The sequence below is a fragment of the Sinohyriopsis cumingii genome, chromosome 7 (assembly GCF_028554795.1).
Source record: "Sinohyriopsis cumingii isolate HCF-2022 chromosome 7, ASM2855479v2, whole genome shotgun sequence".
Lineage (NCBI taxonomy): Eukaryota > Metazoa > Mollusca > Bivalvia > Unionida > Unionidae > Sinohyriopsis > Sinohyriopsis cumingii.
The window spans coordinates 77055833-77081388 of record NC_142967.1 but is presented as its reverse complement, the minus strand read 5'-3'; the positions used below and the strand labels follow the sequence as shown (position 1 = coordinate 77081388).

General features: G+C 34.0%; 1 protein-coding gene across 1 annotated transcript; it reads left to right on the top strand.

Annotated features, from left to right (window-relative positions):
• Positions 1 to 653: 653 nt before the first annotated feature.
• Positions 654 to 21253, top strand: LOC149795565 (vesicle transport protein SEC20-like). The gene is made up of 6 exons (XM_089965395.1): positions 654 to 848; positions 5963 to 6055; positions 7286 to 7377; positions 13865 to 13963; positions 20036 to 20157; positions 21008 to 21253. Exons 1-6 carry the CDS (start codon positions 735 to 737, stop codon positions 21199 to 21201), a joined length of 714 nt encoding a protein of 237 aa, XP_089821521.1. The 5' UTR covers positions 654 to 734; the 3' UTR covers positions 21202 to 21253.
• The last annotated feature ends 4303 nt before the right edge of the window (positions 21254 to 25556 follow it).

The window sequence follows — 25556 nt, the reverse complement described above, 5'->3', positions numbered from 1 at the left end:
TCAACACCAAGATGTAAACGTTACGTAATGAAATAGGATTAATATTCATGTTGTATGCAATTTGTGTGTAGTAACAAAAGCATTGAAAAAGTAAATATCAGGTAGAAATGTGTGTAAAAGAAATGACCTTCTTAAATGAGTGGAATTTTAGACGTAATGTATTATGTATTTTCATACATGGCAAGTATTAAAGAAAATTAGTAATGGATACTAATGTGATTCTGTTAAATAATTGTCACAGGTTTTTTCTTCTGCTTAGTTCAAGAAACGAAGTGGCTTTCAGTTAAGGGGAAGTAACCGATGAATTTATTGTAATTTCTTGTCTTAACCAAAACGCTGCATGATGAAATTTTACGCTGAAAATCTGTAAATTGCGACTAGTATCGGAAATTTTCTTTAATATTTATGTCACCTAAAGTAAAAGCAAAAACAAAGAATAATCAGATGTAATATATTTCTGAAGAAAAACAAATGTGCAGGAGTTGATAGGACATGAAATTGAAAACAATCCGTACCTATAATAATTTGATTCTGTCTTGACACTTACTGAGTGGTGTATCTTTCCACGATCGAAGACAATAGTGACAATTTATATTGATATAGAAGTACTACATTATCCTTTATGTACGATATTAAAGTGTATGTAAATATACTTTATTAATCATAAATAAACGATATTATTGTACCAACAAAATGATTCAAAGTTGCTACCAGTACCCGTGTTTACGACTACAATGAATGTAGTTTACGACTACAGTAGACCGACTATGGCTGCAAATGATATCCACGTCAGACTATGTCTACAAGAAATCGTTAAACTTGACCTAGAAGTGAAAGCACTGATTCAAGTTAGTTTATATGAAATACTGGTTTTGTAAACATAATGAACAAATAGAAAATTATTTTGTGACGGGGGCTGTGGAGGCTTGGGTGAACGTAATTGGTCAATTAGTTTTTTTGTCACGTGTTTTCGATGAAATTTGTTAAGTGAAATACAGGTGTGCAGTTCATAAATAATCTCACATCCAGTGTAATATAATTATACATAGAGCTAACTTTTTAATAGCTATGTTGAAAAGTATGATATACAATCAGTAAAACCAAAGAGAAGCACGCGCATCTAGTTCTACAATGTAAGACCCTGATATTTATGTTTTGGGGGTCGATTAGTCATACAACGTAAGACCTTGCTAATATGTCGTAGCCTCAACTTGATTTGTTGTGGTTGTTGTGTCCACGAGTTACGAGTAAGGGTACTAATATTAGTACTATGTAAGACCCAGATATTTATGTTTTGGGGGTCGATTAGTCCTACAACGTAAGACACATCACCTGATATTTTTGTTCGGGTGGGTGGGTGATGGGTCTTACTGCCTAACTAACAGCGCTTTTTAGCGTGTTTTGTTGTCGGCTAACAGTGTAACGAAAGTCAGATTTTCAGGAATATCACACAAACTGCCAACCAATAACGACGCTTTTCTGCAAAGTAAAGTTATAATGTTTTTGCCAGACTTTACTTACCCAGATGTCTTTTATCTAATAGATTCAAATTGTCACAAAAGAAATAGAACTGTTTTCAAGTTTCATTGGCCTACATTTCAGCAATGATAGCCGATAATGCCAAAATCGGGTTAAGTTGAAATATTATTCTTTAATGAAACGAATAAAAATATAATATGCCTCTTGGAACTGTAAGCAACGTTTTGTTTCGTTCAAGAAACATATCCACCACATAAACCTACTTAAACATACTTTGGCATACCTCGACTACCATCACATTGCAACCACCTGTATGTCAGCGGAACATGAAAATGCGTCCATTTGCTAGTGTCATATTTTCATTCCACTAGGATAAAGACAGCACAGTAAGTATATTAATTACACATAAATTATTGGAAGAGTGTCTTTATTGGCCGCCAAGTGTGTGAGATATTCCTGAAACTTTGACTATTCATTCCGATGTCAACTGACATCAGAACAGGCTATACAGTGCCATTATTTGGATAGTAAGACATAGCACTAAAACAAAAACAACATGTGCTATGCCTTACATTGTAGGACTTGGGGCTGATTTCTTACTTTCTAATTAACATTGTTGCGTAGCATTTTCTAGTGTCGACTAACATTGAAACGAGAAGTAAAATTTTCAGGAATATCTCACACACTTGGCAACCCCTATTGATGCTTTTCTACAAATTAAAGTTGTAATGTTTTAGTCAGACTTTACATTGATATCTTGTTTTGTATTAAATTCAAATTCTCACACATGCAAATGAATGCTTTTTCAAGTTCATTCACCTACATTTCAGGTGGTTGGAAATCAATGGAAGTGGGGAATGCTGAAATCAGATTAAATTGAAGTATGTTTCTTAAAGAAAACAAATACAAATGTACTGATATTGAAGAAAGTGTTTAGATAGCTTTACTTTGTTCATGATACTTATCATTCTTTTAACCAATGTTTCTTAAAAATGGCAAGTATAACATTCTTATGTCTTTAATCTACAGACAGATGAGACAAAACCACAGTATTGATACAATTTGACCTGGTATTGGCCATTTGCATTGCTAGTCATATGACTACCCAAAACTTGCAACCTGCGTGTTGGTGACATTAGAGGTCCATTAGTCACATGATACAAACAGAAACTTGTTTTCAAATGTTGTTGTACTAAAAAAGTTGAAGTATTAAATGAAAGTCAAGTAAGTTTTTGTACAAAGGAAAAACTTCTTAATATATTTATTCTGAGATTGATGTCGTCAGAGTTCATGATTATAGGTGGCATCAGAGAAAAGAAGAAGGATATAGCTTTACACTGATGCCAAGTAATGTAGATATTTTACATGCATTAAAAAAAATCTGAATAAGAAACAAAATTTTGAGATCAGATTTAGACTTCTTATTGTTAGGTCTGAATCAGACGGTATGATATTTCACACTGACAGATGAACCATCACAAATTTTGGTTAACTTTAAGATTTGGGATAAATGTTGTCAAGCAAGCCAAAATTATGGGTCCAATAAACCAAGAAATATAATAAAAAGAACAGAGGTCCCAAATATCACCCATTGGCTTATGCATGGGTCTAACAGCCAACCCAAAACAATTTCTATTACATATATAAACAATTGCCAATATAAAAGACTATCTGAATTAGATTTGATTGAATTCAGTAGGAAATAGCAAGAAACTTTCTCTTCAACCTCAAACTGAAGTGAAAATGAAAATAAGCTCACAGCCATAATAAGCAAACCTATTAGGTATAAATTTCACTGACATCCCTATATTTTAATAGTTTTGCTTGTTTGTTTGTTTCTGCATTTAAACCCTACAAAAGTTACACAAATATTCATTCTTGCACAATTTTTTAGAAATATAAAAGATCTATTAACTCATTTAAGGCCTTAAAGACACATATTTGCATCATGGTATACCCTTATTCCAGGGCCTGTGACAGTTAGACCCAAGTGAGTGGTGCTAAAGAAAAGAATAAGAAGTAGCTTTACACTGATGCAAAGAAATGAAGACATTCTACACTCATTAAAATAATGCAATTTTAAGACCAGACATTCGTTGGTAAAAAAAAATTGGCAGTTATAGGACTGGAGATTTTGTGCAGATTTTAGACTTATTGTTAGATCTGAAGCAGACCAGGCCAAACTTCACACAGACAAACCTTCTCAAAAACGGGGTAACTTTGTGAGTAGGGGTTAAAAGAGGACAAGCTGTAAAATGTATGGGCCTAATAAGAAAGAAAAACAACAAAAATCAAGAAAAGAAGCTCAGATTTCACCCATTTTCTCATGCACAGGCCTAATGGCCAATTCAGAACATATTCATATCTATGAGCTTTTGATCTTACACCTGCATTGGAGAAGTATGGTCAAGTTTGCTGGACACAAATTTTGAATGTAGTGTTGCTCAAAGATGAAATGACAAAAAATGGATGGAATATGGTCATTTGTTTCTTTCAGTGCTCTGGCAAATGTATTGATTTGAAATGGAATTAAACGAAATAAATAAAAATAGAAAAGAAACTAATCTGTACCATGATATCTGCACACAAAATTAAACATGTTAATGGTAATGCCATTGAGATGTTTAGTTGTAATATGACAATCACATATTATTACAGTTCTCAATTGCCTTGGATTTTAATACTTTTAATATAATACTAAATATTTCAAAGTGAATAAGCATTGGCAATCTGATGACTTTTTGTATTTATATTTTTTATAATATATAATGTTAAATATTACATGCAGAATGTATTGAATTATTGCATGGATAAAAGGTAATTGCTTTTTCCATGGATGAATCTCCTGGACTGCAGTATTAAAAATCCTGCTAAGTTAGATCTTATACATACAATGCAACATAAAAAGGAAAGTATGATTACAAATTACTTGTACATATACAAATCACAAAGTACAAAAATACTAGCAGTGACTTTTCATTTGACCCCATGATCTTATACAAATGATTTTCAAACTGCTTAAAAATACAAGACATGTATATATAAACAATTTACACATATATGTACCAATCCATGGTTCTCTAGATAAAGTAAAATATTATATATGCCTTCTCTGTTTTCACTACAGGTGTATTTCCCATTTAATATGCATTGATTTAAGATGGTAACTGTGCCAATGAAGCATGTATTTTACCGCCCGCATTTATTACCTACCCCCACCGCAAATTGTTTGGGGTACACACATCATTTTCTTCAGCTATCTGACCTGGTTGCTTATAACATGGTTCGGTCTTTAACACGGTCAGGTTCTAAGGCTCCCAAATACCGTGTGTTAGCAGGGTCACACTCTATATCTAAAGGTCTTGACTTTCGTTGTTTTCTGTAATGGTTTGTAAGCACAATAACAGACAAGTACATATAGAATCTAGTTTTGTCCTTATATCTCTTGAATATATTAAATTGTGCCACTTCAATAACTTGGGTTCATAAAAAAAATCTTAACTATAGATTGAATCAAACTAACATATAGGTATGTTTTGACAGTATATGAGATGAGTGTTCACGGATCTTCTCTCCATGATCTTGGGGTCAAGTTCAAAGGTCTTGATAAAGAAATTTCTACTGCTCTTGTCATGTAATAAACATATTGGAAACTTTTTTTGTTATGAAATTTGGTATGTTGGAATGTCTGATGAATATTTGAGATGGTTATGCTGGAATGTTTCATGAATATATGAGATAATTTCAATATATAGCAGATAAACAAATAAAAGGACTGAAGAAGTGGACTTGTCATTTCTGCAGGCAGTGTCAGTCCCATCATGGGATTCTTGTTCATTTGAATTTTGCATGAATAACTATTCTTTAAAAATTGTTCTCTTGTAGACTCTGCAAACAGTATTTCCTGGTGTTGACCACACTAACAATTCTTATACTTTCACTTGAAACTAACTTGCAATTGAACATTGAGTAGTACAAAGACATGTGTACTTGCAATTGAACATTGACTAGTGCCCAGGAATTTTTTTTTATTGAGTTGGGGCATTTATCTTTTGAAATATTTAATGTGATGCCACTTGAATGGGTAGTATTATAGACCTGCAGAATTGTAAATGAAATTGACAAATATTCATTCTTTAAGTGGAACTCCTTCATGATTTTGGGACTTGGAACTCCACATTCTCACAGCCAGGTGCCCTGGACTAACCCATGTCAAAGCCTAAAAAGCCAATAATGGAGAAGACCCAAGTTAACCATCAGTGGTAAATAAAGAACAAGTCTTTACAGAAATAACTTCTTTGCTTCATAATCTTGTGTTTCTTCAGCTGTTTCCAAAGTATTTCACCCGTTGCAGTATTCTCCTAGTGTTGATTATATACAGTATATATTTTTCAGCTCAAATAAATAAGATGTAACTTGTGTGTAATTGTCAAACAGGTGGATATTGAAATTACTGGTGCTATTTGTGTTTTTTTATATATAGGATATCAGGGATGATGTACAAACCAATGAAGAACTTGATGAAGTGAATGTGAAAATAAGAGAAAAACTTAATAACTTGCGAATAAAGATTGAGGTTAGTATAATTATAAACAGATTGAGTCAGACGATGAGTTGTATTTTTTGGTCGTTGAAATTACATGTGCTGAGCTTGCAGAATCTCAAAAGGCATGTTATGAAAGATTGTTTTGATGCATGTTGCTAATTTCAAGGTGACTAGCTGATAATTATTAATGACATAACTCTCAAGGTATGTTTGGAAATGAAGGTGAGGTTGTTATGCTTAACTATTCAGTTTAAGGTCTTTTCTTAACCATATCTCTCAGTGTCTCATATACAGTTGTACAATGTCAGCAATTTACAACGATTTTTAATACTTTATCATCATTTCAATAATCTGAGATGAAAATGTTCGAACACTTTGGTCAGAAGTGACTATTTTGAACTTACTACACTCACTTCTCCCCATTTTTGCCAACTTCGCCTATTTAGGCTGGGCGGTAATTTTGTTCAGATATTAGAGTCCAACTTGGACCTTGATTTATTATAATTAAATGCAGTTAGTAAGCATTTGTAATATTAAGGTGACTTCTGGCAAGATAAAAGCTAAAATTATAGTTACAATCTAGTAACACATGTAATGGATGTCATTGGAAATATGAAAAATTATGGCATGCAAGATTGACTATTGAAATGGGATATTTCCAGGAAAACTACAGGGTCATCAACAAAAACTGGGGCAACCAGGTGGCACTTATTAATATAGCAGAATCAATCCTGAGTCATTACACATCTTAAAAGTCTAGCCATTTTTCATACCTTCTGTCTAAGTATGTCTAAATATTTGTCTGTGTCTATAAATCTATGTATGTATTTATTCATCTGTCTGCCTTTTCCTTCTGTCATTCATCCAGCTAACAGCTAGCAATTCAAACCTTCATTTTTCGGAGCTACACATCTATCTAGATGAGATTTTAGATTCAGCTTTTTTGATAACTTTAAATATTAAATTGTGATAACTTTATATATTAAATATTGATAACTTTAAAGTTTTTAATGTGTAAGAAAGGGTTTTAAAAAAAACACGTTGAGTATTTGTAAAATAAATATAAAATGCTATCAAGAAAACTCCTCTGCTTTACCATATGTTTGAACTTTTTTGTGATATTGTCATAATGTTGGGCTAAAATGGCTAACTCATTTTCCAGTCATCTTGCCTTGTGATATACTTTTATAACAATTTGTCCAGCCTTGCATGGTCTTTTTTCCTTTCATGCACCTATATGGTTTTAGATTTTCTTTTTAGGAGCTAGAGAGACTGGGAAGAGAACAGGATAGAGAGGAAGACAGATCAGTTATATTAAAAAATGTGGAGAACCATAGAGAACGCCTTACTAGGTAAAATACTAACATATGAATCAGCCAAAACATGTACACATTATTTCTTGCACAGTTGCTGTGATTAAATAGTTATTTTTGCTTTTATATCTATCTGATGATACATTACAGGTAAAATATGTGGTATATGATATAACTGGAACCACACATTTCATTATACTTTGACCTGTTTATTTTGATCATTCGGCTAGTTGATTTAATTGGTATTTATCCATATTCCAGCTCAGGCAAAAATCTTTTATTCTCATTGGTTGGTTTAATTCATGTGATTGCCTGATATAATCATTTATCTATTTGCACAAAATATTATCGTTTCTGAGAGACTATCATAGCTGCCAACCCCTGAGTACAAAAATGCTGATCACTCCGGTGGCCTAGTGGTTAGAGCATCTGCCTTGGATGCGGGATGTCATGGGTTCAAACCCCGGCCAAGTCATACCAAAGACTTACAAAAATGGTACTAACAGCTGCCTCGCTTGGCGCTCAGCATTAAGAGGTTAGTGTTAGGACTGGTCGGCCTGGTGTCAGGATAATGTGACTGGGTGGGACATGCTGTTACACTTCTGCGGCATGATGCCCCAGTGCTAGACATCAATATAAACTGCCACACTGCAGACATCATAGCAATATGACTGAAAAATCATTAAAGCTACATTAAAGATCCTAATCACACACACACACACACACACACACACACACAAATACTGACTGTTTTCAGGAACATATACTGATTTTAATTTTTTTTAATGCATAAATAACTATTTACAACATCAATAACCTTCAGTAAAGTAAGACAGTACCTTAGTTATTTAATGTCAAAGATGCATGTGTTGCTCTCAGTTGTTGTTCCATTCAGGTGCCCATTCAGAAGGTGCAAGAGTGCAACACACACTCTGACACACTGTTTATAGAAACCTTTTCCACACCTTAGTTTTTCAATCATTATCGATTCCAATGTACCAACTTTCATTGATGATCTGAATTCTTTGTGATTCTCTTACTGAAATGTGTTTTTTCAAGCACATGAGTAATCCTTTGTGATTTTACTGCCTGGAAAATGTGCAAAATAAATAATCAGCAGTACAAGTAACTGAAAGAGGAAGGTTCATTTAAAAAGGAAATTTAATAAACTAAATTTTGATCGAATCGCTTCAAGGTTCTCTCCAGTATTTATATACGTTGTACAGTCAGGCTGAGTTATGTATGATGAAGCCGCAAGCTGATATTTATTAGCTTTTTCATGCTCTTGTATATCATGGGCGCCTCCATAGCGAAATCTTATTACGCAATTTGCAAAATGTTAAGTTTTGTCCTTTTCTAGATAGTTTCACAAATCTAAACAAGATGGCACAGTTGCCCTTCCAGCTGGTTTTTTTTTTGTCTTTCCTGGAGAAAATTCTAAATATTCTGCTTTCCTTTTCGATATGATTAGAAGTTGAATATTATGAAGTGATCTTGAGAGCTGTTTGCAAAATCCAGTATGGCGGATAAAGATAGGCATGGTAGCCTTGATTTCGAATGAACCAATCATATTTTAGAACTTTATTCCTATATACATGCAATACACTTCTATCAGAATGGAACCGAGTGCCCGTTCAAAATAGAAAATTGCAAGGATATATTTAGCAAGAAAAATGTACACAAGTGTTCAGGTCCACAATACAGGACAAAAAAATATGGGAAAAACGGGACACTTGGCAGCCATGGACTATGACAAGGAAGTCTTCACAATATGGGATAATTCCAAATAACAACAAAATTAAAGTTGTTGATTGATAGCATTCAACATTTATTATTTCTGCTGACATGCTTATTCTTACACATTTGAAGTAGCAGTAATATTTAATAAGAATTATAAAATAGAACAATGCCCTTCAGCTTGATCTGTAAAAATGTTTTGTCTTCAAAATAGAACAGTTTGCTTCAAGTTGATTTGTAAAAATGATTTATCTTCAGGATAGCATTGAAATTTTTTGACTAATATTTTTAGCTCACTTGAACATGTAGGAAAACTTGTAAATGACTTTGAGTTAATAGAATTTAAATAAATTTGAAGTATTATGGCATGAAATGCTTTGAACTTAATATAAATTTTGCCAATACATTGTTAAATATAGTCATTGTTACTGAAAATAGATAATACTTTAAATGACTTCTTCTGAAAAACCACAAAACTGAATTTGACTCAGTTTTATCAGATAGCTACCTGGCATAAGAGGCTTCAGAATTTATACAAATGGTGGCTGTTCATCATGAAATATGACCAGTGTTACTGAAAATAGAAAAACATTAACATGACATCTAAACATCTGTTAACGTAAATTTACCAAATTTGACATAAATTATCCTGGCATGAAAGTCTTTCAAATTTATGCAAATGATACCATAATATATGGCTGCTGTTACTAAAAAATATATACAAAACGTAAATGTCTTTAAAAAGGCTCAATTGATTTTGATTAAATTTATTCTTTTATATTTTTATTTATTCTTTTCATTGAATAATGTACAGGAAGCAGAATTGTCTTGTTGCTGTGACAAATTGCAAATGAACCACAAATACCCAATATATTGTCTTGCAAATGAGCATACAGTTGCTATGGAAATGGGTAGATATCTTAGGTTTATACAGGATGTACAAGCTTAGAAATATTTTAGAAGAATTATACGCAGATGGCCTTCTTAGAAATACACAAACTACCAAAGGAATGCATAGTCTTATCTTCATTTATGTCATTTTGTTGAAGTGAAATTGTATTATATCACAATATCATTGTGGGCTTTTCTTGGTAGATATTGGTAGATATTATCTGTAATTATGTAAATAAATATCTTATACCTCCTTGCAGATGGTGCAATTTGAAAATATCAGTGCATTTACAATATACAATTTAGCCAATTGTGATCCAAAAGAGTATAATGGAATATTCACTTGAACTAGAGGCCAAGCGGGCCTAAGATCATTCATCTGTCAGCATGTCCTTAACAGCCAAATGCAAAGGCATTTGACAGGAAATATGGGTCTGTATGATGCTTTTGATGTTTAAAATTATTTAAGCTTATGTCTTTATAGACGGCTGATCAGCGTCATTTGTGCAAACTTGAAAGGTCTTATACCAGGATGCTTTCTGTGAAATTTAATCAATTTTTCTTCATTAGTTTTGAGAGGTTATTTTTGTATTTTAGTAGCAATGGCCATACTTTTAATATTTTTTTTGTACTCACCTGGCTGTGTCAATCCTGTGTTGTTTTCCATCAATACTTGCTCGTGAATGTTCAAGAGACATTATTTGTGTACTAATTTTGATTAAACTTGGCGTGTTCATATCTTTGAGATCTTGGAGAAGCTTTATTATGAGTGACATTGGTGGATATTAATGATGCTTTCTTGCATGTGAATGGCTGATACTTCATATTGTAACAGATTGTGTGCGGGGGTGATTCAGATTTTTAACGTAACTTTAAAAAAAAATCAGTCTTATCACTATGATGTCTGCAGTGTGGCAGTTTATAGAGATGTCTAACTCTAGGGTATCATGCAACAGACATGTAGCTTGATGTACCACCCAGTCACATTATCTTGACACCAGGTCGACCAGTCCTAACACTAACCTCTTAATGCTGAGTGCCTAGTGTAGCAGCTGTTAGTAGCATTTTTATAAGACTTTCGTATGACTGCGAGGGAACCCACAACCTCCTGCATCCAAGATGGATGCTCTAACCACTAAGCCACCAGAGCAGTACAGATTGTGTTGTATTTGATAAAAAAGCTTAAATCATTGGGATCCTGGATGAGTTCAGTTATGAGTGACATCTGTGCATTTGACTGGCATTCCTATATGTGGTTAGCCAAGTTTGTGAACACTCAAGGCTCTTTTAATCAGGATGGCATTCATTACATTATAGTAATGAATTTGAGAAGCAGTCTGAACAGAGCACTTTTTACCAGAAAATCACTGCAGCTACAAAAGTGTTTTCAACTTGTGTGCTATGTAATCAATTTGATTTCATATAGCATACCTCAATTTTTCTCCTTCTCTCTCTCTTTCACTTTCCACTTGTTATTAGCACTTTTGGAATGCAAGAGATTTTGTTCTGCTGTAGTAATACCATACTCAAACCATTATGTAGTACATACTACACAACGTAGGTACATGAAATTACTTTTGGGTTGCCTATTTAAGGAAAGTAGGGAAGTAACCCATGATAAAGACTGTTGGGATTTGTAGGTTTTCAGATTGCACAACATTCTCATTCTTGCAGAAACAAAAATTAAATCAGATTTTAAAAGTGAAGAAAACAATATGAAATAGAAATCTAACAAGTAATACTCAAAGTTGATGCAACAAAGTCTAGGCATAGGATGAGTTTTTAGCGATTTTTTGAAAAGTTATTTAAAAGTTGTTCTGTGTTCAGTACAGCCATATTTGTCTTGTATGGAGTTGAATTCTTCATGCGACTGTTTTCTGTTAAATTTTAATCAAATCTTTTGTAGCAGTTTTTCAGAAAATTTTTTTTATAGAGGATTTTCATCTGATGAGTAGGCCAGGTCCTTCATTTTAAATTTAATATCAGTAAATTGTATCTTACCCTTGAGATGATCTTATGTTTACATAGTATACTCTCAGCAAGAAAAAATTTGATCAGTAATCCTTATCTTAATTGGGTGCTGTCCTATTCATTTCCCTTTTCTGTCTGTCAAAGAAAGAAATAAGATCTTTGTTTTCCAATTTTACCTATTTAAATAGCTGTAATACATTAGCTCTGAATATTGTAGTGCTTACATTCCAGAATTCCAAGTTATACATCCAAGGTACTACAGATTATACATGATCATACTTGATTCCTTCCACCTATTAGGATTGAAGGCTCTAGAACTGAGAAAAGAGCCTGGTCCCAGTCAGATGCCTGTGTCACAGTCAGATGCATGTGTCAGATCCTGCTTACATCCTCTTTTACTTGGATGCACTGTTGATTACATGTGCTTTGTCACTCAACAAATTTTGCCAATGCTGTTGTTTTTCTCAGCCATTTTTTGGTGATCCACTTATATATCTTGATTGTTTTGCTTAAGTGTTAGTCCTTGCTAAAGTTAAGTGTTATTTTTATATTGTTACCTAAAGTTTTTAGCACCTTGATAGGTAAAAGTCAGTGCTAAATTTACTGAGTGCCTCATCATAGTACCAGAATGGGTAAGTAAATATCTACCCAGTTACCATTTTAAGTTCTGGAATTTGTTTCCTTGTATAATTATTTCTTTGTTATGCACAGGTTGTGTCTATTTTGTTTGCTGTGAACTCTTTTGGTGTTGGACTGGTGCCTTCCTGTCTTGAGTTTGATTTGCTTTTTTCGGAAAAAGACACCTTAATAGGAGGGGGTGGAATCTTTTTCTTTATCAGAGAAGAAATACTACTCAGTCTGAGGAGATTGTGGGATCCTTTTCTGAGTTCTGCAGAATTTGGGTTAAGACTTTTAAAAGAAAAAAAGAAATAAGGCCGAAGGATCGCCTACAGTTGTAATGAACAAATGAGTGCCAGATAAGGGTTCAATCCAGGGTCCCTCCCAACAACATAAAAAAATATTTTGGGCATGAGGGGGTTTCAGATTTAAACAAATGATGTAGATTTGCCATGAAATATGGCCACCATTACTAAAGTTAGAAAATATTTTGAATGAATTAAAAAAAAACATTCAAAAGAATGACCAAATTTGACAGAAAGCTTTTTCCATTAATGCTTTTTGGTTTGTACAAATTATTCTAATCTTCCATCAAATATGGATGCTATTAAAAATAACAACAGCTTTTAACTTTATCTAAACATCAGCTTTATAGAATTTTACCACAAATATCAGAAAGCATCCCATTTGAAAGCTTTCTGCATATATAGAAATGATGCTGGCTCCCTCCCATGAAATATGGTGGCTATTACTAAAGATAGAAAAAACATTTATACAACTTTATCTAAATCAAACCACTTAACAGAATTTGAAAATCTAACAGGAAAGCATGCTGACAAGGAGGCCTTTCACTTCATAACAAATGTGCCATCAAAAATGGACGAAAGCACACAAAACTATAGAAACTTTGAAACAATTCTTTTCTTAACAAATGTGCCATCAAAAATGGACAAAGGCACACAAAACTGGAGAAGCTTTGAAACAATTCTTTTCTTAACATATGCAATCAAAAACATTGAAAGAAATGTAAACAGTCAGCATCCTAGTGATCCAGACTTTTTTACCAACTGCTTTTGCATTTTGCTGCTGGTGAGTAATATCAAGACCACATGGGCCTGGTTTTTTAAAACATCAGCACTGTATGAAAAATGGACAAAAGAGGAATAATTTAACTTATTATATGAAAGAAACCTATTTTGCAATACATATTATATGTAATTGTGTGTGCTTCATTCTTTCATGGTAAAATTAAGGATTGCATAACCCTACTTTATCAGATGTTACAAAGATCAAACACCATTTCTTTCAGCAATACCACCTCCCTAAGGAAGACCAATATTGCTGTCAAGCTTGCCATTGATAAACAGGAGAAAGATGAACTTTTTCATGGCAATACACCAAGAAAAAGGTGAGACAGTAAGTCAATAAAGTTTGCTGGCATTATACTAACTATAGATAGGCTTATACTCACTACAGCTGATAATGATAAATTGATGTGTATGCAGAATACTAATTTGATATTGTATGCAATATGATTCATATTTTGTTATTATCATAGTAATTTCATCTTGATTGCTAGATCATATTTAGTTGTCATCCTCAGAAAATCTCAATCATGACGAGCAATGAAGCACTGAGTCATGATCCAGATTTTCTTATGCTAGCAGCATACGATCTAGCGGTCAAAACTGTATTGCTTTGATAATGATATTTTTGTTATATACCTATCAGTTATCAAATGATTTCATAAAATCCTATACTGAACAGATAATTTTTTTGTATCAAATTTTAAACTTTTTAATACAAATTTCTTCTTTATTCAAACATTTTGTACCATGGAGGATTTGAACAGCTGCATGACTGAGAGAGTTTGTCTCAAAAGCAAGGCTGATAGTATTTAAACTGCTTTTGTGACGAGCTCCGTTGGGGACATGACATGGGCATAACTACATTCAGCGTTCTTGAGGTCATGGAAATCCAGGAAAGTTTGTAAATTACAGAGGCATTTCAGGAGCCATGGATCTTACTGCCATTGAAAATCATTGTACTCATGGCACTTGAAAGAGGAGCCAAACTTGATTGCTTTGTGGACAAGTCTTAACTATATATGTTGGTTAAGTATAAGGGGTAGTAAATTTACACATCAGGTACTATTGAAAATGGTAAAAATGTATTGGACAAATTTGGGAAAAATCATGGAATTACATTCTTTAAAGATTGCAGGAACCCTGAGCATTGTTTGACAGTTATCTACAGTGGGACTGGACAAATTGTTGAAACTTGATGATATAAATTTGTTACAGAGAATGTTACTCATTTCCTTGTACATATATAGTGTGGCTGCAGCATAGTTGTTCAAGTTTTGCAAATTTTAGGGACTCTACTATTGTAAGCCTCAAGTGAAAAGTAGTTCCAGCTTTGTTTTTGAGAGCACGGTGATTAGGGGTTTTATAATTCATCAGTGTTTTGATGCATTGATACTTTTACTGTAATGATACACATATCAATACAAGTGGTGGTAAAGTGATTCCAAATGCTGCTTTCCGTATACAAGTTATTTTAATCTTCAGAAGTCATCAAGAAAAGTTTTAAAACCTTGCAGATACTTTTAAAAAAAACTCCCTCAGATTTTAAAATTGAATTTCACTTCTAACCATGGTATTAGATATTTGCCATGTTGGCTGGTTATTAGATAAATTGAGAATTCATCTGTGTCAGCTGTTGTAGGCACATGCACCCATTTTTGTTAGTTAAAACTAAAAGGTTGTGACAACATTTACTTGCCGTTTACAAATTAACACCAAATAATGTGGTTCATAATGTGACTCCCACCCATCCTACAAATGGTCCATAATGTGACTCCCACCCATCCCACAAATGGTCCATAATGTGACTGCCACCCATCCCACAAATGGTCCATAATGTGACTCCCATCCATCCCAAAATGGTCCATAATGTGACTCCCACCCATCCCACAAATGGTCCATAATGTGACTCCCACCCATCCCACAAATGGTCCATAATGTGACTCCCACCCATCCCACAAATTCCATGGTAAATATTGTACTACAACAGCTTGTTCAGCGTAAAGTATTCCATGTTTCCTCTGACCATTGACACCTCATTTTTGATATTTGGACATTTATGTTGGGGTGTAGGGTCAGAGTCAAGTGCCTATTGAAAAGTTGGACTTTGCCAACGCCATGTGGTGTCAACTATAGGGTAACTGCTTGCTAGCCAGACTTGCAAACTTTAATGCCCTTACAAGAAATCGATAGGAATATGATTTACTTTCTCAGTTTGTGAGTATAACATTTTGTCTGTCTTTAATCTGTTGACAGATGAGACAAAACAACAGCTTTGATGAAATTTGACCTAGAACTTACTATTTGTATTGCTAGTCACGTGACATAAATGATTGTTAAACTAAATTTGGTTGGTGTATTGTGCCCTTGAACAAGCATTATGTTGTAATTTGAACTTGCATCATGGAAGATTTACAGATTTGTGTATAAAATACGAGCTACCCAGAAAACCCAAGTGGCTGATTCCCAGCTTGGTTCATCTTCAGATGAGGATTTGATTTGGTATATTCTGGCTGTTATGATGACAATACTTTTTCAGCCTATGAAGTATATCAGATTATTGGAGCTGGAAAAAGCGTTAATGAAGATACCAGTAGGTGATTTTGAGTCAGAAAATGGTTTTAAATACGAGTCTGATGTACATACTGGATGGACAAAAATAGATGACATGCCAGCGAATCACCCTTTCAGCAAATGTAGAAAAGGTAGAATTCCAAGCCAAATTAAAATAAACTCAATTTGTGAGTAGAATATAATTTTCATTTCTTTTCTCAAAGACATTTAGCCCTGCTGGATCATGTGCTACAAACTGTATTTCCCTATCAGGGTTAAGATAAACTGAATAATGCAGAAATGAAATTAAGAAGTAAAGATATTTAGATCAAAATACCTTTGTCTGGTGGCTAAAGCTGGCCCTGTATCTGATCAGATGGAACAGCCTTGAATACAAATCACTGACAGCAGGTAGTATGCTTGAAGGTATTTTTTTTAATACTTGATGATGGTGACTGAAAACAGGGGCACCAAGTCACTCTAACCAAGAGATGTGAAGTCCTTCACACAAAAATGGTCTCTCCAGCATTCAGTTTTGCATACTTTGAGGGTGTCTGATGAGGAGGAATCTCAAGTTATCCACCTTTATCTCTCCAGTCCCAGACCCAGAAGCTTGGGTTGCGGATGCACTGTCAATCAGTTGGGAGGGGTTGTGGGCATTTTCCTACCCTCCCATGGTCCTGATACCAAAAATAATCCAGGTATTATGGGGTTGGAAATGCAAGCTGATTTTGATAGTCTACCTCAGACAAGTCCTGAGTGACTGACCTACTCAATCTAGTTAAGTTATAGATCTGTCCAGGAAGATTCTGGCCAATCCAAATCTTTTCAAGCAACCACTGTCATCGATATTCCTTCCCTGCCCATGCCATCTGCTTCTGCATGCTTGACTCTTATCAGGGTAGCCTTGCAAGCAAGAAGACCCTCTACCATGTTGTCTTATGAAAGAATGTGGCATGTATTAAGGGACTGGTGCAATATGAACAACATTGTCCTCTCTGACTGCCTAAATTCTGTAACTGGCCAACCTTTTTTCTCTGGCTTTTCAAGGAGAAACAGTTGGCCCAAATACTGTCAAAGACTACTGCTCCATGGTATTGGACACATTCCAGCATCATGGTAGACATGATATTGGGCATGATAAAGACCTGTCTGATCTTTTAGCCAATTTTGATCTCAATAGACCAAAATCCCTCACTCTGTTTCTAACATGGAATCTATCCTGGATTTTAACATGGCTCAATTAGAATAAAGTCAAGCCTTTAGCACACACTTTGCTAAAGTTACTATCATACCAGACATGTTTTCTGATAGCTTTAGCCTATCCATGCAGGGTAAGCAATTTGTGAGCCCTTTTTGTTCAGTTCAGATCAGATGGTTCTGTTGGACTCTTGACACAACCAGGCTTTGTAGCCAGAAATAGGTTACTGTCCATTGGCAATCAAAGATTTGTTATTTGCTTGCTCTCATCCATACACAGGTTGAGATCAGCTGCCATGCAAGATCCTGTTGATGGACTCAAGCACTACTTGAAATGCACAAAGACAAGTCATGGCATGTGCAAATGCTTCTTCTTCCAATGCAAGCCAGAAAACAGAATATCACCCCTCAGGCCCTTGCTTTGTGGCTGAAACAGGTTATACACTCAGGATACTCTGAGGTGTCGCAAGATCAGAGTTTCCTCATGAAGATTACTGCTTACGAGATTCAGGCCATCTCGGTAAGCCTATTGTTTGAAGGTAATGTTTTGATCCGAGATATAATAGAAGCTGTTGGCTGGCATGCAGAGTCAACCTTCTTGAGCTTTACTTCAGAGATTTTTTTGTAGAGGCAAACCTTAAATCTGGTAGGTCCAGTGGCAGTAGCACATACAGTCTATCAGCTGTACTCAGGTAGCCAGAGAAATTTTTAGGTACTAATTTTTCATTATTTATCTTCTGAACCATATGTAAAAGTCACAGGTCAAGTGACCCTACATTGTGTTGCTTATGTAATTAGGAGAACAGGTCATTGTTCATGTGGGGAATCCAGCCATCATTCCCTAGAAAGATACCCGAGGTAAAGGTCGGATGCTCAGCATTACCTTGTATTACCTATTCTCCTAACACAATATGATTGGGGAACATATTTTAAGGAGAAAGCAAATTTTTCAGTAAATTATGTTTCTCCAAGAATACAGATCCAATCACATTACTTAAAAACCCTCCCAACCACCCCACTATGCAAGCATCCTCGTTAGTATATCACTCAGCTAAAAACTAGTGACACCTGGTGGTGGCAGTGGGAGGCAATATTTATTGCCCTTTGTCTATATGAGCCAGGAAAAGACGATTTTCATGTTTTAGAAGGGCATAATTCCTGTTGTAGTAGGCTAATATTCCTAATGTGATGGGGTAAATATTCTTGGAGAAACATAATTTGTGAAAAATTTGCTTTCTACACAGCAAGTTTAGTTCAAGATCGTATACCTTTACTAAAGATTATGGTCATTGAGACCTGCTGTCAGTAATCTCCTTAGTCATCCATGTCCTACTAGTTAGGTGGTTCTTCCCAGGTTTTTCCAGGGTTCTTCCTCCACCAGTTATACTGGCCGCCATGTATAGCCTATCTTGTGCTGAAAAATGGTGTTAAACCCTAGAACAACAACAACAAGCTACTAGTTAGATCACTATTAAATGGTGTGGACATATGATTTTGCCATTCATGGCACACTTGTTTAACTTTTTCTAATTTTTATACCTGTTTGAAGTTTTGCATCTGATGACAGACAAATGAAATTTTGTAGTCATGTTTTTATCAGTATATAGATGACCTGATTAGAATGTCACATATCATAGAAGTGTTTTGGTTTGCAGTGGGGGTATGTATATTTAATTAACACAGATATAATGTCTTACTTACTTCATAGTTGTAGGATGGATTTCTAGAGTTTATTATGGTCAAAAGTAGATATCTTATTCAGTTTTCAGATCAGTTTTTGCTTTTTGGACAAAAACCTTGCTTGCACGGGTAACCCTTTACCTCAGGCAAGCACCTTTGGATGCCTTTACTCCATTCACATGGAAGTGCCTTTGGATGCCTCTACACCATTCTCATGGAAGCACCTTTTGATGCCTGCTTTAAACATCAGCCATTTTAAACATTTTCATAGCGCCACTTTCGGGGAAGACCCCCTATTAGATACTACATTCATTTCTGTGAATGACCATTACATCAGATCATGTGGTCACTGTTTATGCCCTGGTAGAAATCTGCTATTTAAATTAACTGGGTATTCTCCAGTCTCCAAAAAGGAGGTCATGGATTTTGTTCAGTACTTATTCCAGTTTTCACGATTAGTTTTCATAAATTATCAAATTCAGATGGTTTAGTGATGTAGACGCAGACAAAGAACTTGTAAATTTTGAGTATGAGAAATGGCAGTTATGCTTGGACATGATGGTGAACGATCTCGCTCACGATTTTAAAGCACATAAAAATTCTTCTGTGAAAAATAATTACACAGATATAATGATTGGACTTTATTCTTAAATTTTTCCATACATAATAGATATGTTCCAAAAATGTAAAATAGTTGTTAAATGTAACATACACTACACAGTTTAACAGTTAACAGGCAGGCCTATGTGTATGGAGTCAAATAGGTTACAGGTGTTCTGTTTATAGCGCACTACACTGGTTAACTTTGCTACATGTGTATCAAGAGGCTAAAAAGCCATACACACTATGAGGTAAAGGGTTAAGCAAAAACCACTTGAAGTAGACAAATGAAATTAAGTTTGTATATTATTTGGTGTTCAGTTGACACTAAGTTAACAAGGTTTAATTTATGCTTGCTTCAGAAATATCAATAGCAAAGAGAGTCTGGCCAAGGCAGCGTCTAGCATCACAGAGAGTCTAATGGAGTTGAATCAAACAATGGAGAGTCAGGTTCAGAGAGGAGAGCAAACCATGAAAGTCTTATGTGAGTGAATATTGTATCAGTTTCCTATTATTGAACAAAATGCAAATTGAGATTCAGCAAATTTTCAGATATTGTTAAATAATTTGTCTGTTTGTGTAATTTTGAAGATAATTGTACATGTTTTTTGTTTTGTGCAAAATTGTTTTATTAAGAGATTATGATGTCCACTTGGGACTTATTATGTCAGAACACTTGGGACTTATTATGTCAGAACACTTGGGACTTATTATGTCAGAACAATTTCCGCTGAATATAAAGTTTTTGCCCATGTTTCACACCTCAATATAGATCGATTTCAAATAAGCAGAAAAGTTTCTCATAATGTCAATGCAACAATTCCTGCATATCAGGTAAATATTAGAGAGAGTAAAAAATGTCACAAGACCGTAAGCCAATGTTTTGAATTCAGTGTATTTTGTTAGGTATCAATTTTCATAAATTTCATGATGACTCTACACCCATGTATAAAGATCAAATAAAGATAATGGGACCCCTTCCAAAATCCATGAAGTAGGTACCCTTGAAATAGAAAGTTTTTTTAATTTTTGTTGCAAACCCTTGAAAATGTATATCTATAAAAATAATGAATAAACCTGTGGATTGGTGAAAGAGAACGTGTTGTTTTCATTGTCTTCAGTGCATGGTTTGTAATGATTTATGTTCCACAAAATGTAGTAAATTCATAATAGTTCTCTAGGTTTATGTATATTTAGCATTTCTAAAGGAATACATACAAATATATATTTATTTTATTGGCCCTTACGATTTCAATTTTTGCAATTTATTATACAAAATGTTTCTAGTCAGTATCGATGTGGAATTTATTTCATGATTACTTTTCTTCTTTCAGTAACCTCTTCTAATACAATTTCTGATACTCAAGATGAACTGAAATCAATGGGTAGCCACATACATACATCCAAAAATCTCCTGACCAAATATGGACGCAGAGAAATGACAGATAAACTTCTCATCCTGATTGCACTGGTGTTTTTCTTTTCCAGTGTGTTATATGTGATGAAGAGAAGACTGTGGCCTGGATAGTTATTGTTGTTGACTTATTTATATTTGTTTCATTAAATGGGTAATATTTTAATATGCATTTTAATTAGTTATTTGTGTTCTAGACTATACATATTTAATTACTGCAGACTGTTGGAGCCCTTCTAGTTTATTTGAATGAAGAATTTCTTACAAATTTATTACAGCAAGGTTTACTCTCCTTAGTAACTCTTTTAATAGATGAATATCTTTCTCGTTTAAAAACAGATTGCTCTAAAACAGTTTTGTTTTATTGCTGTGAAAGCTTTATTTTCTCATTCTGTTTAACTTTGAATATAGTGACATTTTTTCTTTAAAATTAATATACATGTTGACTCTTTCTAGGCTTTTACTTATCAATTTAAAGCTCAGTACAAGATGTTAAGTGAACATTACCATATTTCATGTATTTTTTTTTTTTACCTTTTAATTTTTCATACACAATCCAGTTATCAAAATAATAATTATTTAAATGTATCACAATATTTCGTACATATCACTTTGTATTTTTTTTTTATAAAGCCATAAAATTTCTACTAAAGATTTACATTGCAGAAAAGCTCAAAAATAGCATATTGCCATTTTGTTTTTACACCCCACCCCCCGAAATCATACTACAAAAATATATATATATATAAATATATATATATATATATATATATATATATATATATATATATATATATATATATATATATATATATATATATATATATATATATATATATAATTCTGACAAGTTTAAGCATGCAAATGAAGCTGAAAATGTCACAAGATTCTGTTCAAAATGCTTAGTAAATATTAGCTTTAGTTTCAGACTGCTTACTATACTAACTCTTCTGGCAGTGACTGACCCCCCCCCCCCCGTGCAAAAAGTCCTGCGGGCGCCCATGTGCATAAGCTTTCTTATCGTCATTACAGTATCTACTGGTGTTTATTAACAAACGGACAAAGGACTTCACAGACAATACCGTTAAATATTATCGTTAATTAATTCTCCTTGTTAAGTCCATCACCATAACAAAACACCACGTGCATTTGAAAATGAGTTCAGAAGAACTTTAATGTTTTCTTACCCAACAAAAATTCCATCTCAGTACCTGCTAAAATGAAGACCACAGACCATTGGTTAACTAGTCTTATTGTTTCATTATAGTCATACAAACATAAAATGTAAAAACCTAGTCATTTCTAGCGTAAATATGAAAGTCACAGACTCTGTTAAATCGATTCATATATACACATATACTATCTTTTAAGTACTTGTTCTGTTTTGACTTGGATATAATTAACATTTTATTGCAAATCTATTCTATGATATGCCCCACTATTATCTTTATTGGCGAGTTCGAATAACAAGTAAGGCATATGATTGCTTGCCTTATAACATCTGCTGTATGGACAATGGCTTCAGTAGCACACTGACAGATTTTCATTTCCCTAAAGAGAGCCTCATTTCCCTATGGGCAGCCTTGCTGACTGACCTCTTCTGTTGATTCTTGCACTCATTCTGGTTCCAACTGGAATAACCGAAAGCATGTTATTACTGTGTAAATAACACTGCATAGACATGTGGTTGTTGTGACACTGTACATCGTAATTAAAACAAGAATGAATTGTTGATTTAGCGGTGTTTATTGATAATGGGTCAAAATACACGAGGATTATCACAGTCTTTTTTTCTCTTTGAAAACGCTACAAATATAAACCATCCTGAATAAATACGGTCTTATACACTGGCAAAATTTTGTTTAATATATCTCACACACGTGCGCATTAACTAAAACGTGATTTCAAGTTCTTTATTTTTTATTGCAATATGATGAGATTATTGTTGCTGTAAAAATACAAGTTGCACTTAATTTCTTGGCAATGTGGTCTCATATCATTGCTTACAATTTACCAATAAATAATACCCATAACTAATACATGTTCAAACCATCTTAATTATTTTGCCAACATTACACAACATAACAACTACATATGCTCTAAATGCAGACAAGCTTGCACACTGAGACATATTCCTCTCTCTCTCATTCATGAATAACAACATAAATCTTTGAGACTTTTATTTTATTGTAATTAGGTTCCTGAGTTTAGCAGAATGAGACAGAAAATGTACATTTACTTTGTACGTTTGTACCATTAGGTTGTTGAGTAGCGTGTGTTCCTTAGAACTTGTTCAGATATGATCCCTTTATTTTTCATACACTGAAATTAATAATTATTTTTTCGTGTACAAAAAATAACATGAAATATGGTATGACATCAAAAAGTAAATTTAAAACGTTTTTGCTTGCATCCAGTCAATGCAGTGATGTATATGTATGTAATTTTGATTTTCAACATAACTTAATTTTTCGTCATATCATTATGATGTCTGCATTGTGGCAGTTTATAGTGATGTCTAGCACTGGGGCATCTTTCCACATGTAGTATGATGTCCCACTCGGTCAGATTATCCTAACAACAGGCTGACTAATCCTAACACTAAACCTCTTAATGCTGAACACAAAGTGTGGCAACAATAAGTACCATTTTTTAAAGTCATTGCCAGAAAGACCTTGTTAAGACAGTCAACATTTCTCCACAAGTTTGACCAATTTTTATCTTTACTGGTCATGGACTAGAAGGGCTTATATATAGGATGACCCATTGTCTGGCTTATTATGTCCAGCATCTCTCTTCTGTTAGCACAAGTTTGTTAATGCTACTCCTCCTAAACTATCATGAAACTTTAAATCAGGGTTCCCATGCTACCGGGGAATCGGGAGAAATTAGAAGAAAAAAATTCCCTAGGCCTTGAATTTCACAAATATTGATAAAATTCAGGGAAAACCCTGGAAATTTCTGCCAACTCTTGATGACCGAAACAATAATGTAATTGAGTCGTAACTAAACTGATCGTGAGTTAAATTTATCAAGTTCTAACCAGAATATTTGGAGAGTGCAGCATAGACCATTTCAATAAACACATGCTAGTCAATCCCAACGCCCAGTGGATTAGATTGACCTAGTAGACTTTTATTTTCAAAGTCAGCTCAATATCCGTATCTTTCCTTATATGGAAGGTATGAAAACCAGTTTAGCATCACAAGAGGCCAACATGGTGGTGGCAAGGCGTAGCTGCTTACCGGATGGCCTAGCAAACTTGAAACGTTAGATCGAGTGATACATGCATTAAATAATATGAAAATTACTTATTTTCTCAGAAATTGTAAGTATTAAAATCATTATGTCTTTAATCTGCTGAAAGACAAGATAAAACTACGTTGTTGATGAAATGTGACCTGGTACTCGTGACTTGCATTGCTAGTGACATGAGTACACAAATCTAACAACACACATTTTCAAATGTTGTAGAGAAAAAAAGACAAAAATTATTTAATGAAAGTCGTATACTGGTTGTAATAAAAGTAAAAAAACTGAAAGAACACAAAATTCTCCATATTTATATATTCCGAGAACAACTTCTGGAGTTTTGTTGTATCACATGACTACCACGTTGACATGTGCTCTCTGCTTGATAAATCAGACTGGCCAGATTGCTGGCTTTACAAAAAGTGTCTGACTTTCATTTAATATAATTTAATTTCTGTACAACAACATTATAAAGGAGTTTGTTAATCATAACACGTGACTTTTGGACTTTCAATGTCGTCATTTGAGATTTGTCAAGTGACTAGTAATGCAAATGACGAGTACTGGGTCAGGTTTCATTTACGCCGTAGTTTCGTCTTGTCTGTCAGCAGATTAACTACATAACGATTATAATACTTGCCATTTGTGAGAAAATCATTTTCCTAATGATTTCATGCAGGTACGAGTCAATATAACATAAGTTTAAATTTTCTAGGCCCGCTGGTAAGCGACTACCATATGTCGCTACTGCACGGTGGCAGCAAATTCCAAATTTTTGATGTGCAGTTGCAATGACCCCACACCCCAACCTAAATGTCCAAATATGAAAAATGGGGTGGGAATATTCGGAGGAAACTCGGACTACTATTCGTTTTAAGCCAAATTTGTAGCCCATATTGTTGAATCTCAGAGCTGAAATGAAAAATTGTCCTTGTATTATATATTAAAAAAACGATAATAGCCCCTATATCAGTACAGGTTTGGGGACTGGTTTAACAAATTACAAGAAGACAAGTTGATTTTACAAAGAATTCACTCCTTGTTTATACAACAGTATATAATTTTGAAGGTCTTTTGTCAAAATTTAAATCAACCCTTTTGAAAATGTTTTAAATGATGGATTTTTAACCATATCATCATCAGGAGATTAGGTTGAAAAATCTTGTTTTGGGATTTTATTGGCACAGATAAATTCAGGGTTAAACTCTTTTCGTTAC

Bases quoted from the DNA above. Each gene is read 5' to 3' on its own strand.
- LOC149795565 (XM_089965395.1), top strand. From the start codon at position 735: ATGAATGTAGTTTACGACTACAGTAGACCGACTATGGCTGCAAATGAT. The intron at 6,056-7,285 runs GTTAGTATAATT...TTTTCTTTTTAG, and splicing joins ACTTGCGAATAAAGATTGAG to GAGCTAGAGAGACTGGGAAG. The intron at 13,964-20,035 runs GTGAGACAGTAA...TGCTTGCTTCAG, and splicing joins GGCAATACACCAAGAAAAAG to AAATATCAATAGCAAAGAGA.